This window comes from Clarias gariepinus, chromosome 15 (genome assembly GCF_024256425.1).
Source record: "Clarias gariepinus isolate MV-2021 ecotype Netherlands chromosome 15, CGAR_prim_01v2, whole genome shotgun sequence".
NCBI classification, from domain to species: domain Eukaryota; kingdom Metazoa; phylum Chordata; class Actinopteri; order Siluriformes; family Clariidae; genus Clarias; species Clarias gariepinus.
The window spans coordinates 1,735,989-1,752,643 of record NC_071114.1 but is presented as its reverse complement, the minus strand read 5'-3'; the positions used below and the strand labels follow the sequence as shown (position 1 = coordinate 1,752,643).

Here is a 16,655-nt window from a genome sequence, read left to right as displayed (position 1 = left end):
CGCCTGGTATATATCATCTTCCCACCTTTTGATTCGTACTTCAGATGAGCCACCCCTGCACTGATCAAGGAACTTGGTGAATAAAACAAGGACTGTACACCCTACGTAGCCCACTAGCTTCCTATTCAATGCCTGGAAGTTATTGGAGCTGATATTTCCACCTGGAATAAGTGGAAATACAAAGTGAGTTCCTCAGGACTGTCCACCAACTCTATGATTTATTCTCCGCACCTTTTGTCTGCAAAGTACCGCTAAGAATTTAACATCCTTACTTTCAACCCTGGCCTGGGGGAACCCTCCACTTTATTAGAAATAAATAACATTTGATGTTTCTTATGCAGATAGACCAGAGGTGGGTGGAGTAGCCAAAAAGTTGGAGTTGAAAGGTTTTCGTTGAAAAGATACTCAAGTACTGAGTAACTGTGATCTATTTCTTTTAGCAATTATAATAATTATATATGAATAAATATATATACTGTATATGTATATTATAGTATAAATAATAAAAGGTATATAAATATATTTTATATATATAATTATACTGTATATGCTACATTGCAACATTCAATGAAACAGCTAAACCTACCGCGTCATGGTACCTCAGGATAGAAGTCGAATGTTTATATGCTAAAGTGTGTGTGTGCGTGTTTGTGTGTGTGTGTGTGTTTTGGCGGCTAGTATTTTCATGTGCATGTTTGTACTTTGTGTAAGTGAAACATGCTTTGTATATGATGCCAGAGACGCCGACTAAAGATTTTTTTGCCACCAGTTTGTGTGTGGTCATGTGACTACATGTTATTATAGTTGCTGCGTCTGATTGGTTAAACACGGTCATGTGATAGATCCACCGACTGCATGTGTAGAATAAACAGTTGGAAGAGTAGCGAGTCGAGTGTAGCAGAATGTAGCGGAGTAAGAGTAGCGTTTCTTCTTCACTAATCTACTGAAGTTAAAGTAAAAAGTACCCTGCAGTAAAACTACTCTAGAAGTACATTTAACAAAATAATAATCAAAACTCATCACTACCCACCTCTAAGACAGACGGTATAGATCAATACGTGCATTTACTAATTATGGGAATAATAATCTGACCAGAATAAACCTGCATCATGTGACCACCACAGACCCAATCTAGTTCAATGGGAATGAAAGGGGGGTTTAAACCTGTAATTATCTGTAGAATAGGTAAATATTTACCATATAAACACTTGATCTGATCCTTTCTCACTCACTTATTCAGGGTCACGGGGACCTGGAGCCTATCCCAGGAGACTTAGGGCACGAGGCAGGGTACACCCTGGACAGGGTGCCAATCCATCACAGGGCACACACACACACTACAGGCAATTTAAAAAAAGGCCAATCAGCCTAACCTACATACCCTTGGACTGTGGGAGGTAACCCACCAAGCACAGGGAGAACATGCAAACTCCATGCACACAGAGGCAGAAATCGAGCCTGGCCGGGAATCGAACCCGGACCCTGGAGGTGCAAGGTGACAGTGCTAACCACTACACCACCGTGCCACCCTGATCCTTTCTCTATTGTTAAAATAAATATATTCTTTCTGCCCATGTTTGCCCCACGTGGGGTAACATTACAGCAGGTGACGTTAGTCAATGAGAGCATCTCTCCCACAAGTTTTAACTTTCATCTACTTAACACGTCTCCGGCGGAGGAAGGAGCACCGATTGGCTTGTTATTGTACACATAATAAAGCACCTAACCAATCAGAGATGAGACTGAATTCTTCTAACCAATCATCCAAAAGAAATCGGCTAATCTAACCTCAAGTTCATAGGAAAATAGACCTTTTCCTTTTACAGTTCCAGCAGATTAAATGCTCCATTGCAGGCAAAACCACTCCGCATCCATGTAAGTTAAACTGAAGCTTTAGTCTCTAATCAGACTGAAGAAATATAATCAGTGGAAACGTAGCTAGTGACAAGTCCATTGAGAAAGGAATCCTGTCCCCTGTTTCTGTTCAAGTCTTTGTAATGTGCTTAAGGAGCACGTATAATGTAAAGTTCACTTTTTGAAAATATGCGGAAATATCCTCTCTTTTTTAATATCATAATATAACTTTATTAATAAATGTACTTGAATACCCCTTTCAGATCTCCTGCCTGATATGAAGTCAGTCCAGGCAAGAAGAAAAGAAAGGTGGGAAACTATTTGCATAGCTCCTTTGTCTTGCGTACCGTTTTTTAGGGAACTCACATTTCCTGCATTTGATTGGCTAGAAAAATTCACTTCCACAAGGAAGCATGTGGGGGGCGTGGGGCAGAAGCTCATGTGCATTTAAAGCTACAGGCTGTAAAATAATGCATTTGAAACAGAAGTGAAACAGAAGGAAGGCCAGAAGGCATGATCCTGGAACATTAACAGCGGTGTCTTAGTCGTATTTTAAGTCTTAACAGCGGTATAATGTGGCGACTTTAATGTGATCGTTTTCAGGTCGGTTCCCAGAATCTTGTTAAAATGAGAGTAAAAACCTCTGGACTACATTTGCTGTATTTGTCTCATGAGCCAATCCTCACTATTACATTTCTCTTTCTCTCATCTTCTATACCGCTTTATTCCGTGTTCAGGGTCACAGGGGGCGGAGCCGATCTCAGTATGCTTAGGGCACGAGGCAGGGTACACCCTGGACAGGGTGCCAATCCATCACAGGGCACACACACACTACGGGCAATTTGGAAAAGCCAATTAGCCTAATCTGCATATCTTTGGACTGTGGGAGGAAACCGGAGTATCCAGAGGAAACCCACCAAGCACGGGGAGAACATGCAAACTCCATGCACACAGAGACGGGAATCGAGCCTGGCCGGGAATTGAACCCAGACCCTGGAGGTGCAAGGCGACAGTGCTAACCACTACACCACCGTGCTGCCACATGCTGCTACATTTCTGTTTTACTTAAAAAAAATATTAGTGCAGACAGTCAAAAAACTCAGTCTTTAGATGTGGCTGTTACACACATGTACTGTACATTTGGTCTGTGTCGCATGTCTGCACCTGGCTCTGAGCTCCGGAATCAGTAATTGTTGTCAATTATGCTCGTTCTGTATGATTGCCAATAACTCTGATAGAAGCTCCTCGTAATCAGTTTAGCAGCAATTATACTTTCTATCACTCAGGGTTTGTACATCACATGGTTGGGATGCAGAGATCGAGCTGTGTGTACGTGTTGTTTATGCACAACTGATAAACGAGACCTCCGATCTGTTTAAGGAGCCTGAAACACTAAAACGCTGCTGCAGCATGGAGGATTGTAATATGCAGAAAATACAAAGAAACAATTGAATTAAGTTACCATAACTACCACGTCTGTCCTTCAGACTTTACCCTGAGTGTATATTTTATTCTTCTAGCTCTCAGTTAAGGTTTTGCGGGTGTCACTATATGCAAATGAGCTGAGACAGGACTGAGTCATTTACAAGCAAGATTCATAAATGGAGCTCATGATGTGGGCTTTTCTCTCGACATCGACCCGAATGTCATATTATTAGTTAGAAATGATGCTCAAACGAGGGACGCTCATTTCGATTAATTAACCCAACCGACAACCACCGTTTGCTATCCATTAACTGATCAGATAAGAATAATAAATTAGAATTAGAGTCTGATTAAACGCAAACATATTTTTTCTGTTTTTACTTTAACATGTGCAAACAACAGCACACAGAACATATCAAGAACAGAATCTAGATTCACACAGCTGCAAGGTTTCCGACAACAGAGAAAAACAAAGTAATATAAATAAAAAGAATAAAATAAATAGGTCTGCACTAAATATTTTTTACTTAAATAACAAATTAAGATTACAAAATGAAAACACACTGAAATACCTTTGAAGCTTGCCTCAGGCATAGGCAACATAGACACAAAACTTTCTAGTTTTTATTTTTTAAAAAGTAACATGTCGACGTGCTGTGGGATACGCTGGAGCGCAACCTATTGACAGTTAATCCCGCGGCAGAAAACACCCTCTCAGATGCCACAGATGTCCCAGGAATTCAGCGATAACGCGGCGCTAGAATGGCCAGTCTCGGGAAGCGCTGTTCATTTGCTTTCCACCAGTCAAGAGGATTAATATCCAAAGAGGACGGATTGTCTCTCATATAAATGTCCACCTCTGCTCCATAATCAGTGACTTCTTTTTACTCGCTTCATTTTGCTTGCCCGGCCAAGTACGTCTGAAGGCACGTGTGGTTGCACATGATAACGCCCCATGAGTTAACAAATAGCGTATGTGTAGCATATTTATGCCGCAAAACTTTATACTACTAATAATAATAATAATAACTAGAGAGCAAGAATTTGTGGAGACATTTTGAGTGTGCCTCTGCGACGCCAGGTCAGTTCTAATGAGTGTGGACACCATCCAGTGCGTGGTGGAGCTTCTGATGCATCACAGTCACGGCCGTGATGTCACAGCAGAGGCCGGTCCCAATATTAAGACTTTTTGGGGCGTAGTTTGGGGGGATTTTAAAATTCATTCTTTCGGTTAAACGGTTAACATGAGCATCCCTAGCTAACACATTTAATTTCTGGTACAAAATTAATATTTGGTTATATTAAAAGTACAAACAAAAAAAATGTATTAGCTTATGATAGGATTTTAATTTGTTCCTTTTACACTATAATACTTTAGACTGCTCAAAAAGAATTAAATGCAAAAGATAGGGGAGAAAAAAAACCACCTATCAGACAACCAAAGCAAATACAAGTGTTCAAGATACTGATTAGATCCAGCACACCATCATCTTTATCATCAACATCATCATCATCATCATCATCATCATCTTCTCCTTCATCATCGCCATCATCATCGCCATCATCATCATGCTACTCAGATGTGTTAAGGCCACCTGTGGAGCTGAAGGTAGTTTTACAGCCTCCATTTCATCTAAGAATGAGTCTGGAAAAGGGGAGAGAGATACTTTTTGGTATTTTGACCCAGCTGAGGCTGGTCACACTGACAGACAGAGGCATCATCATCATCATCCTCATCATCAGAGGAAGAAATGGCACTGTAATGCAACTTCTGATGGATAACTGAATGGAATTGGATAAGCCATGTCCGAGGGCATCCCTAACCCGAAGGTGACCAACTTATACTTCTTATCTCTCTCCTCCCTTACTCCTGACAGATCTCCAGAAGAACGGACGTCTGACCGAGATGATCATTTTAATTAGACATCAGCACTATTTAACATGAGATGTCTGTAGTGTTCGGCGCGTTAGTCGCCTCTGTCAACTTAAACCAGCAGTACTTTGAGAATGATGGATTCTTCAACAGTTTTCTAAGGAAAAGAAGAACTTTTGTAGGTCTCCTGTAGGTCTGATATAATAACAACAGCTACAGCTACAGTCCAAGGCCTCGGTGAATCCATTTGTATTACACTTGCACATACTGTGATGTGTCCGACCCTGTTGAACTAAATGTTTCCGTTTGTCTTGATTCTGGTGAGAAGGTGCTGATTCATTTTCCATAAGAGCAGTTAGTTATCCCTCAGACCAACAACAATATAAATGAATATAGAAAAAGATTTAAAGATGTTTTCTTTAACGAGACGTTACTTTAGCCCGTGTGTATGAAAGGAGTCTCCAGTGTGAGAGAGGCTGTTCTGTACCATGACGTAATGGATACACTGAACCCATACCGGCTCGTTCTTCTGATACGCAAATTGTTTTGTACTTTTACTCAAGTTGACGTGTACTTGGGCGGCTTCTACTTTCACTGTAACATTTTAGTGTCGGCTGTGTGTCCAAAAACCGGTCCTGTCCCCAGTACTAGCGTTCAGTACCATACTGGTGGGTTTCTGGATTTGGGTCCAGGGTGTATTTGTACTCTGACATCATGTTAGTTTAGGTGGAACAAAAATCAGGGACATGTGTTAGGATTAGCTCTGGCATGTGTTGCCTGTTCTGTATCCTGTCCATCATGTGGTGAAGCTGCGCACACACTGGCACTGAGATGTATTAGCTGTGTCAGGTGTTGCTGCTTGTGAGACGGAGTTACATAACGGATGTGAATACAGCAGGGTCGACACAACCCAGTGTCAGGGAACGGACCCAGTGCCTGGAGTACTAGTACGCTCGTATACAGTATATAACACTATCATCATCAAAACACACACACACACACACACACGCACACACACACACCACACACACACAAACACACACCACACACATTTTAATTTAGATCATGATTCTCTGGCACACACTGGAGTGTTCCAATAATAGCTTTAAAATTACTGTGTGTGTGTGTGTGTGTGTGTGTGTGTTTCTATCTAAATGTTACCTTGCCAACAACCTGGGTATCTCAGAGAAATAACACACACACACACACAACTCACAAACAGAGTACATGTGTCGCCCCCCTATGCCAGTTCTGTATTACTGCAGATTATAACTTCATTATAAAAAAAATCTTTTATATTATATTTAAATATTTTATATTTAAAAAAATAAACATTTTAACAAGCATTGTTCCAAGTAGGGGTGGCACGGTGGTGTAGTGTTTAGCACTGTCGCCTTGCACCTCCAGGGTCCGGGTTCGATTCCTGTCTCTGTGTGTGTGGAGGTTGCATGTTCTCCCCGTGCTTGGTGGGTTTCCTCCGGGTCCTCCAGTTTTCTCCCACAGTCCAAAGACCTGTAGATTAGTCTAATTGGTGTTCCTAAATTGCCCGTAGTGTGTGTGTGTGTGTGCCCTGTGATGGATTGGCCCCCTATCCAGGGTGTACCCCGCCTCATGCCCTATGTCTCCTGGGTTAGGCTCCAGGGGTCCGTTCTTCGTACGTCGCTAACTCAGTTAGCTGGATTTGATTGTTGTGGATTTGTCCTGATCTTGGATTGTTTCGTTCCTCGATGCGCTTCTAGCATTTGTTGTCATAGCAACATATCCGTAAGCTTGAACCTGCTCGGGAGCAGGTTTATTTCATGTAAACAGGATTTAGGCTGCGCTCCTGGCGGGTTATGATTGGTTGAAATGGCGAGGTCACATCTGATTGGTTAAAGAGCATGACTGACTCACGTGGAAAAAGAAAAGTATATGCCCCCTGCCATGGACTCCCCCCCACCCACACACACATAATCGCTATCAAATATTATATATGAACATAAATGCATAGGTTTATTGTTATCAAATATGATATTACTATTATAATAAACCCTAGGCACGAGACAGCCGTCGAGACCATTATTACGAACTCTATTTTGTAACATTTATTTTTCAGGGGTTTGTCATAAAAATATGCTAATAAATATTTATATATATTAAAAATTAATATTTTATAATGATAAATTGGACGAAACTAATTTTATTATAAAATAAACAATATAAAACTATACATAATATTTCTATTTTTTCATATACAACATATTTATTTTCATATTGCTTATTTTATTTTATTGTCTCATGTAATTTGTAATTTGTAAACCATTAACCTATGAATTTATGTTCTAACATAATATTTGATAGCGATTATGTAGGGGGGCAATCCATGGCAGGGGGGCATTTCAGCGCATAACACGTGTTATAAAAAAAATTGAGCCGCTCTTTTTCCATTTCATCAACCAATCAGAGGGCTTGTGATCAGTGTTTCTACTGTCGATCATATCGCCTTTTAAACCAACGCACGAGCGCGCAATAATCCTAGACAACTCAGTCCAGCTATACTAATCATCAACCACAGCTGTGCTCAAAGAACCGACTTAGCCGGATCGTAATTAGCACGATGATCTCATCTTAGATGTGTCACTTCATCTCGGATGTGTCAAGCGACGTACGAAGAACGGACCTCAGGACCCCGTGACCCTGAATACAGGATAAAGCGGTATAGAAGATGAGTGAGTGAGTGAGTGAGTGGGTGGGTGGGTGAGTGAGTGATTGAGTGTTACGTGTACAGTGTCGTAGCTTTAAACGTTTCTGTGCTGTGAAACATCTCTTCACAGTTTATAGTTCAGTTTAAAATCTCATGTAAGAATTGCTTGGAGTGTGCACCATGCAGAAAGAAAGGAACCCTGGGAAATTTACCCCGTCTAGGAGAAATATAAGAAGACCCTAATAACACCAGGTGCAGGTCATACACACACCGTTTTCTGAGTGTGAGGGATCCTGGAGATGGAGTAGTGTTTACACTCGACTGTTCGTCTCTGCCCACAGAGTCATCGGTAACAAAGCCAACAGCAGCCCTAAAGGCCAGACCCCAGATGAGAGCAACCGCCGCACGGACGCTAACTCCTCCGTCTCAGACCTCGCCAACTCCGTCACCAGTGACATGCTCATGGTAAGGGTAAAAGAACAACAACCGTATGTTTTATGGACACACGCCGTCCACTCCATCCATCCTTACCCAGTACACACACACACACACACACACACACACACACACACACACACACACACACACAGCTGTTTCCTGGGGAGAGCCTAGTAATTAAAATAGGAAGACATCACCATGGGGGCAGTCTAGAGACATGTTGAGCGGGTCTGCCTGGCACTCTGTAGGTGGCATCATGGTGTTTTCCTTTTTTTCTTTGTTATCCCCATGCCTAATGATGGTGTTTCCACTGGTAGCAGGGAACTTTCCCAAGACTCTGATTCTAATTTACCAAGTCTCTGTTTCTTTCTTTATTAATTATATCTGCTAAAAAAATGAAGTGAGTCAGGGAACCTCTGAGGAGTGTGTTAGTCACATTTGCATTCTGGTCATCATTTCCCAGGTTGTTTCTTTAAACTCCAATGGGAGAAGGATTAAACCCTGCTCTCATATCTTTTTGGCAGTTGTCTCCAGGCTCTGAAGAGGAAGAACACGAAGGTCCGGTGTGTGAGAAGCTTGGACGAATACAGTTCAGTGTGGGATACAGCTTCCAGGACTCCACACTTACCGTGAAGATCCTTAAAGGCCAGGATTTACCGGCCAAGGATTTCTCTGGAACCTCAGACCCGTTTGTTAAGATCTATCTGCTACCGGACAAGAAGCACAAACTGGAGACCAAAGTGAAGAGAAAGAACCTGAACCCTCATTGGAACGAAACCTTTCTTTTTGAAGGTAAAGAACCCCCCCCCCCTCTCTTTCTCTCAGTGCACTTAAATTCACTACAAATTACAAAGTTAAAGTGGAATGTTGATTGTCAGTTCTGAAGGTAAAAACTCCCTGTATTTCTCTATATAATCCTCTGCTACACTAATACATGTATTCCAGTGTTTCACTGCCTCACATCTGAAACACTGGCCTCCCAGGAACTCCATTAATGGCCTAAACAGGGAAATGTCTTGGAGCGAGGTCAGGGCGGTACGGGGCATGTGGCAATAACTCCCTGCCGAGGTCCTGTAATGTGCAAGTGCTGTTGGTGAATAAGTGTGTGTACAGTTCCTACAGACAGATCATCGCAAACGGGCAGCTATTTATCTAACTGAATGTTCATGAAAACAACTGCAGTGGGCTCCAAGCCTCCTACTGTAGGCCGCCATCGTCATTCAGGGCCAAGGTTTTGCTGCAGCTAAGAGTTTGAAGTCTTCTGTAAATGTCAATCACTTTTACACCTTCATTCACAAAATTTTAAAGTCCCGGTTTGACTTGAACCCCACTTGTGGCTTTCTTGCAAAATGCTATCGCACTGCTATTATTAGATTAATATAATCTTAGTTTTTATTAGGCTATAATGTTCCCATGTGTGCTGTCCAGATGACTCAGAGTCACATCCTTTATCTACTGTTTATTTTTCAATTTCTCAGTTACAGGTGGTTCAGGGTTCAGTCTGAAATTGATTCAGAAATCAAGAGCTTGGAATTAAACATGGTTTCATCTGTCAGGATTGAATTAATGTGCCACAGATGGTGTCACAGCCATCCACGGTCAGGAATCCAGACAGCAAAACTTGCCTTTGGAGGGGGTTTGGTTGTTAGATGCGACGCGTACTCTGACTCCTCTGTCAGTCCGTGTGATGTTAGCCACTAGCTGTCCACCGTGAGCAGTTGTTGCTTTCCTATAATGTTTGAAAAAGCGTGAGTTGTTGACTCTTATGCAATAGCAAGGCTATGGATGAGTAAAGAAGACGTAATGCCATATTGTTATTGGTAAAGCAATATTAGTGTATACTGAAGTATGTCAGTCTCATTGTGTAAGTAATTTTGGTGTGGTGTTCCAATATTTATGGTACTTTGCTACTGACGCCTAAAATGAAAAGCTTCAGTATTTCAACAATGAACTTCTTGTGGTTTCCAAATTGGAGCCAAATTTCAAAGCCCTAACCAGGAGATATGTTAGCTAGATATTTGAATCTCATGCTTACTGATCTAAATGCACATCACAGAAGGTTTGACTTCGAAAATGTAACCTAGCTCAGAGTATACATTACATTGTATCTGTTTCTGCCCTCATATGTACAGCATATATCTCGCAGGTTTTCCGTATGAGAAGGTGGTCCAGCGCACCCTGTACCTGCAGGTGCTGGATTACGACCGATTCAGCAGAAACGACCCCATCGGCGAGGTGTCTATTCCACTCAACAAGATCAATCTAGCTCACATGGAGACAGTCTGGAAAGAGCTGAAACCATGCAGCGATGGAAGCGTGAGTCCCAATCCAGCCTGTCTGTGTGTGACTGTTGGTCTATTTCTGTGTTCGAGGGGAAGAAAATTGGACAGAATAGGATTGACAGAGCTTGAAGGGAATTGAAGATAATTGCTTAATTGTGTTTTGGCTCGCACGAGTAGGTGGTGCTCTACGTTCATCACGTAATAGGCTTCAAGCTGTAGCTTTGTCACAAACCTAAGCCTGCAAAGCATACAATCAAGCCATCAGCCTGTCCACTTACACACAATCCCAGGTTGTGTTGACCTTCAGTCTGCATAGTAGGCCTCATTCACGGAGTGGTGAAGATCTAAAGTTAGAGTACTTACCTTCGTCCTCTATCGCAAAGTATATCGGCTCTGAGCCACTGAGGTCACAATTACCTTCAGTTAAACTTCAAAACATTTTGTAGGAGGGAGCTGAGACTGAAAGTGATACACTCCTGAATATAGCAGTGAAGAATAAAAATATCACCACTTCAGGTCTAATAAATTAGACGAGACATGACTGGTGTCTGAATCTGCTTTCTTAGCAAGTCCACATTATTTTTCAGTGTTCTACTCGTACCATATCTTGGGATCCATTTTCATCCTTCATTTCTTTTCAGGTTATATCTTATATTAAAGAGCATTTCCATAGGTGAAGTTTGCGTTACTGAAAGGTACTCCAGTTCATACCCCCATAGTCATTCGAGCAGGTGACCTGGGTTAGAGTCTCTGAGAGGAAGAATGCATTTTGTTTTGCACAGCGCTGGCTCAAATGGTTAAAGTTCTGGGTTACTGTTAGGGGTTTAAGCTTAGTTACCGGCAATCTGCGCGTTATGAGTGGTGAGCTATATGTGTTAAGCCCTGGAGCAAGGCCCTTAACTCTCTCTGCTCCAGGGAGCACTGTATCAAAATTCAAAACTAAAACCTAGAATATGTGAAGAAAAGGATGTCAATGTACTGTAGAGTACAAAGGACAAATAAGTTCTTTTAGCTAATATAATGCTGGATGTCTTAGCAGGGAGCATGTTCTGCTTCTCAGCTCCAGGGTCTCTGGTTTGGACATGAGCTCATGTTATTTTCTCTACTCATATCCATATGGATTTCCTCGGCTTTTTATGTTTCAGTTCCCTCTTTCTTTCCCAAATCATTCTGATACATGGAATGGCTGTTGTGTGTGCATGGTGCCCTGTGATAGACTCCCATCTCTGGGTTCCTGAGTGTATGCTTCTTTGCATGGACTTGGAATCCTAATGTGAAGATGAATGAACCCTGTACAGGTGTGTAAATGATGCACTGACAAACATTAATGCACAGCATGGTTGGTCAGCTCACTGTTTAATATAACAGATTGAAAATGGCAAAATAAAAGCTGAAGGTTTTCCTCAGCCGGAGCTGCACTTCAGCCTGCTGTCGATTTGTTTCTTTTTCCAGTCTGTATTATGGGATGTGATTCACTTTGATTGCCAGAGCCGATGTCGGGACCTAATTAAAATCCTGCCTCCTCCTGAAACAGACCTTGTGTTTTTGCTTGTGTGTGTGTGTGTGTGTGTGTGTATGTTTAGGGAAGTCGAGGTGACCTGTTGGTGTCGTTGTGTTACAATCCTACGACTAACACAATCACTGTGAACATCATAAAGGCACGCAATCTCAAAGCCATGGACATCGGAGGCACCTCAGGTAGGCCTGTACACCTTCATCCGGCTCAGCCACGGCTCGAGTACGCTAGTGGTATATAAAGGTCTTGTATTTTAAACTAAAACAGGTGGCAGTAGGCCAGCGCCAGAACGATGGGGAAGATTTGTTTTGAGTTGATTAAATAAACTGCATAACTTTTTTTGCTCTATAGACCCGTATGTGAAGGTGTGGCTGATGCACAAAGACAAACGGGTGGAAAAGAAGAAGACGGTAGTAATGAAGAGGTGTCTGAACCCTGTCTTTAACGAGTCCTTTCCTTTCGACGTTCCCGCTCACGTGCTGAGAGAGACCACCATCGTCATCACAGTCATGGATAAGGACAGACTCAGTCGAAATGATGTCATAGGCAAGGTACACTTGTTAGGTAGCACTCACTCACACACATACACACAAATTCCTCAATAACTGTCTACCATTACTCAGGAAGGTGTAAAATATTTTTCCATTATGACACCAGCCTCCCTCTGCCCCAGGGCTAAACCATCTTTAGCTGCAATAACAGCTTCATCATTTTCCCCTTAAGCTCTGTCAGATTGAAAAGAGACTAATGATAAGCAGCAGTTTGTAAATCTTCCCAGCGAGTCTCAGCTCTGGGCTTTGACTGGGTTGTTATAAACCAGTCAGATCCAAACCTCTCCAGTGGAGCTTCGTCAGCGTGCTTATGGTCTGGCTGTGGAGCAACTGAGACACAAGTGTCACTCTGCTGTTCTTCCAGGTTTGCTCCAGAAATTAGGCTCCATCCACCTTTCCCTTTAACCCAGACCAGTTTTCCCATCTCTGCTGATACAGATGCTTCACTTTGAGGACGGTGTTCTCAGGGTGGTGAGCGACATGGGGTTACCATCCGAAAGATCGGCGAAAGTTCATGACTGCTTTGAATGAGAATTAAATAGAAGATAAGAAGCCAGTATAAAAATGAAATCAGATATGAATATTTTAAACACTATACAGATATACAGATACATGTTATGGCATTGTGTTTTATAAACTTACTTTCAAAGGATTCAAAAAATTGCTAGTTTCTGATCTCTCTCTCTCTCTCTCACTCTGTCTCTTGGTTATTTAGATCTATCTCTCGTGGAAGAGCGGCCCTGCAGAGGTCAAACACTGGAAGGACATGATGGGCCACCCTCGCACTGCCGTTGCCCAGTGGCATTCCCTCAAAGCTTAACGGCCCAGATGAAATCGACACCCACAAGCCCCTGTTATTATGCACAAGCTTGAACACGGGTACCAAAAGCCATCCAACATTTACTTCTTTTCTCTCCTTACTTCTATATGGACTACAGAGACCTTTTTTCTCTTTCCTCCGTTCTTCTTTATGTAGTTCTTACCTGTTTTTTTCCCTGTGATTTGGACCTGCTAAAATCCCTTCTTTCACTTTTTTTGGCCAAAAAAGAGGCTAAGCACTGCCATGAAGTGTGTAAAAGTCCTGTATTATGTAATGCAGCGCAGGCTTGTCTTCCTTGAGATTATTTATTTCGACTGTTCCGTTGTCCAGGGGAAACATCTCAACATCCAAGCGGGACAAAAGGACTTCCGAGCAGTCGACAAAAACGTCCTACCCTGTACTATACTGCCGTCTTTTGGTATTCCTTTTCTCATTCTTCCACTCATTTCCCTTCCCATGAAGATCCATAAGGATCGAGTCGCAGTGCAATACCTGATGGACGGAGAGACGAACTCTTTACCAGAAGCTCTTCGCCATCTCTCGCCGGGTTTCCTGGCACCAAGTGTAGAAACCCATTTTTGCTGAAGTTCCTTGTCAGATGTTTGTACTGTGGGTGCTGTGATGTGACAAAAAGTGTTGTTTCAAGAAAAAAAAAGACACTTTTTTGTTTTTTAATCAAAGAGCGTAAGCGTTTGCAGACCTGTTTTTTGTTGTTGTTTTGGTTTAAAAAAAAATGAAGACAATTTTCAGATGAAGTTCATCATGAAGTTTAACTAAGTCGAGACTAAAGATGCCGAAGTGGTTTTTTTTCTGTACACCCGTTTTTTACACAAGCCGCCTCAGTTCGTCGTGTGTTGTACAGCATAACACTGCTTTACATTTTCCCCCAAAGGCCCTAAACGTCCGCATCTGGCATGTCCTGACCATGATGTGAAAAGAAACGCCACCTAGTGGACTGTTAGTGGTGTTAATTATGTAGCTTACTGTGAATGCTTTTGGACATTTTCAACAAATCTACATCCAGAGCTGCTGTCGTTGTGGCCTGGAGGAGATCTTGATGTGTCTCAGGAATGGGACAGTGGGACAGTGTCATGACGTTATACAGTACAGCTTTCAGGCTCAAACCATCGCTCATGATTTCTACTTCTAACAATGACCAAAAGAACCAAATGAAGAAGGGGTGAAGGCGCTCGGTGCGAATGCAACCGGAAAGGATACGAAACATTCCAATAAGACATGAAACAGGGCCAGACAACGTTGTTGCTCTTAAAGATCAGATCAAATGCTTCCATGGCCGGGGGGTTATATGGTGGGGGGCAGCAGATGTGTTTATGTGTGTCTATATATATAGTATCTATACATGTGTGTGTGTGTGTGTGTGTGTGTGTGTGTGTGTGAGGGAGAGAGAGCGACAGAGACATTAGACCAGTAGAAATGCACTATTATTAGAAGCTGCAAACCTGATGCAGTGTGTGTTCTGCATCACCCGTGTTATTTTCTTAACCAGATCACTGCCAGTGTTCCGACTTCTTAGTAGAGTTTATTTTTAAGAGCCAAAGTAGTACTTTAAAGATATAAATATATATTAATAAATCTATATAAATGTATCACATGTGCTGAGCAAAGGAAGAGCTGAAAGGGACGTACAGTAGCAGTTGAAAAGTGTGTGTGTGTGTGTGTGTGTGTGAGAGAGAGAGAGAGAAGTCTAGTGCACTGTATCTGGTGACTGGGGAGGAACTCAGCTCATCCCTTCATTAGCGCTCGTAGCTCGCGTCCTGTAGAGTGTTGTGTTTTCTGGACTGTAACACCGACCTTCTGCCATCAGAATCACAGCATTCACTCTGAGACATGCTAACGTGCTGCCACTAGCTTGGGCTAACGATGCAAACTGGATGAGCTGAGCATTTTACAAAAAAAAACTAACAAAACATCAATGCACTGAAAGCTGTAACAAAATAAGCAGAGTGCTTTAAACGGCAGAAATGTTAGTGCTCCTGGATTCGTGTGTGTGAAACCAGGCGCTACTGTTAGCTTGGTGCTAATATAGCATTAACAATGTTGCATAGTTAGAGTCCTGCGATCCGAGTGTGTGTGTGTGTGTGTGTGTGTGTGTGTGTACGCTTTATTTATAGAACCTCTGAGTAGTGTTCCACTCTCGTTGCCGTAGGCATGTGCCAACAGTACATTTTTGGATTTCTAACGTTTTATATTATATTTTTATTTTTTATAAAGTTGTGGATTCTGCCCTCTCTAACCCCAAACTCCCCCCACTAAAATCAATCACACATTCCTGGAACTTTTTTTCCCTCGTCCTCAATAAGACTCAATAATCTCAGAAGCGTTATCCAGCGGGCGTAGCTCCTCCAGTATTAAACACAGATTTATTGATTGATTTAAAGTGCCTACAGTAACGCGCGCTAAACATTGTATTTATTTGATTTTTTTATTTGAAGTTTGCTGTAAATGCTTCAGATTTGGCAACGTGAACAGACATGTGAAAGAAACAAGCTGCTGGTGTCATTTCCCTAAAATTCTAGTAAAACTAGTCACAGAAGATATAATAGAGGAATAATTTAGCTTAAAAATTGTTCAGTCTTATGCTGACTTTAAGATATTTCAAATAAATTAATTTGTGAAATACACCATCTATCCAAGAGTAAAGAGAGTTTAGTCTTTTTTCTAAAGAGACTTTACTCTTGGGTAGATGGTGTATTTTACAAATTAATTTCAAATGGAGCCGTCCAACACATCATTAAACCCTGGGAGGACGGTGCTGAATCCTCCACCTCACAGAGGGAAATGTGATGGGAAGCTGTGTGTCCATAAGAAAACCACTTGTTAGTGAGACTCAACAGAACAAAAACTTCAGGTCATTAGGGAACATAAACTTGAAAAAGGTCATGTGACCTGATGAGTCCAGACTGATCCTATTCCAGAGTGATGGGCGTGTCAGGGTGAGAAGGGAAGGACATGAAGCGATGCTCCCATCATGCATAGTGTCCACTGTACAAGCCTCTGGAGACAGTGTTATGATCTGGGGTTGATCAGTTACTCAGGTCTAGACTCAGTAACGTTATGGGGCAATAAAATGAAGTCAGCTGACCACCTGAATGTACTGAACCACCAGAGGATCACATCTATGGAGGGTTTCTACCCTGATGGTACGGACATAAGTACACATTTAAGGCATTATCAAGAGTCACTTTTATCCCA

General features: G+C 42.0%; 1 protein-coding gene across 4 annotated transcripts in view; it reads left to right on the top strand.

The window, feature by feature from the left end:
* Positions 1 to 14,770, top strand: part of syt7b (synaptotagmin VIIb) — a 105,052-nt gene extending 90,282 nt beyond the window's left edge. For all 4 annotated transcript variants that reach the window (XM_053513204.1, XM_053513202.1, XM_053513203.1 and 1 more), the window contains 6 exons: positions 8,177 to 8,300; positions 8,798 to 9,065; positions 10,420 to 10,589; positions 12,139 to 12,253; positions 12,423 to 12,622; positions 13,338 to 14,770. In XM_053513204.1, the coding sequence (XP_053369179.1) occupies positions 8,177 to 8,300; positions 8,798 to 9,065; positions 10,420 to 10,589; positions 12,139 to 12,253; positions 12,423 to 12,622; positions 13,338 to 13,442 (982 nt within the window). In that variant the 3' untranslated portion in view covers positions 13,443 to 14,770. The remainder of the gene's footprint in view (positions 1 to 8,176; positions 8,301 to 8,797; positions 9,066 to 10,419; positions 10,590 to 12,138; positions 12,254 to 12,422; positions 12,623 to 13,337) is intronic.
* Positions 14,771 to 16,655: the final 1,885 nt, after the last annotated feature.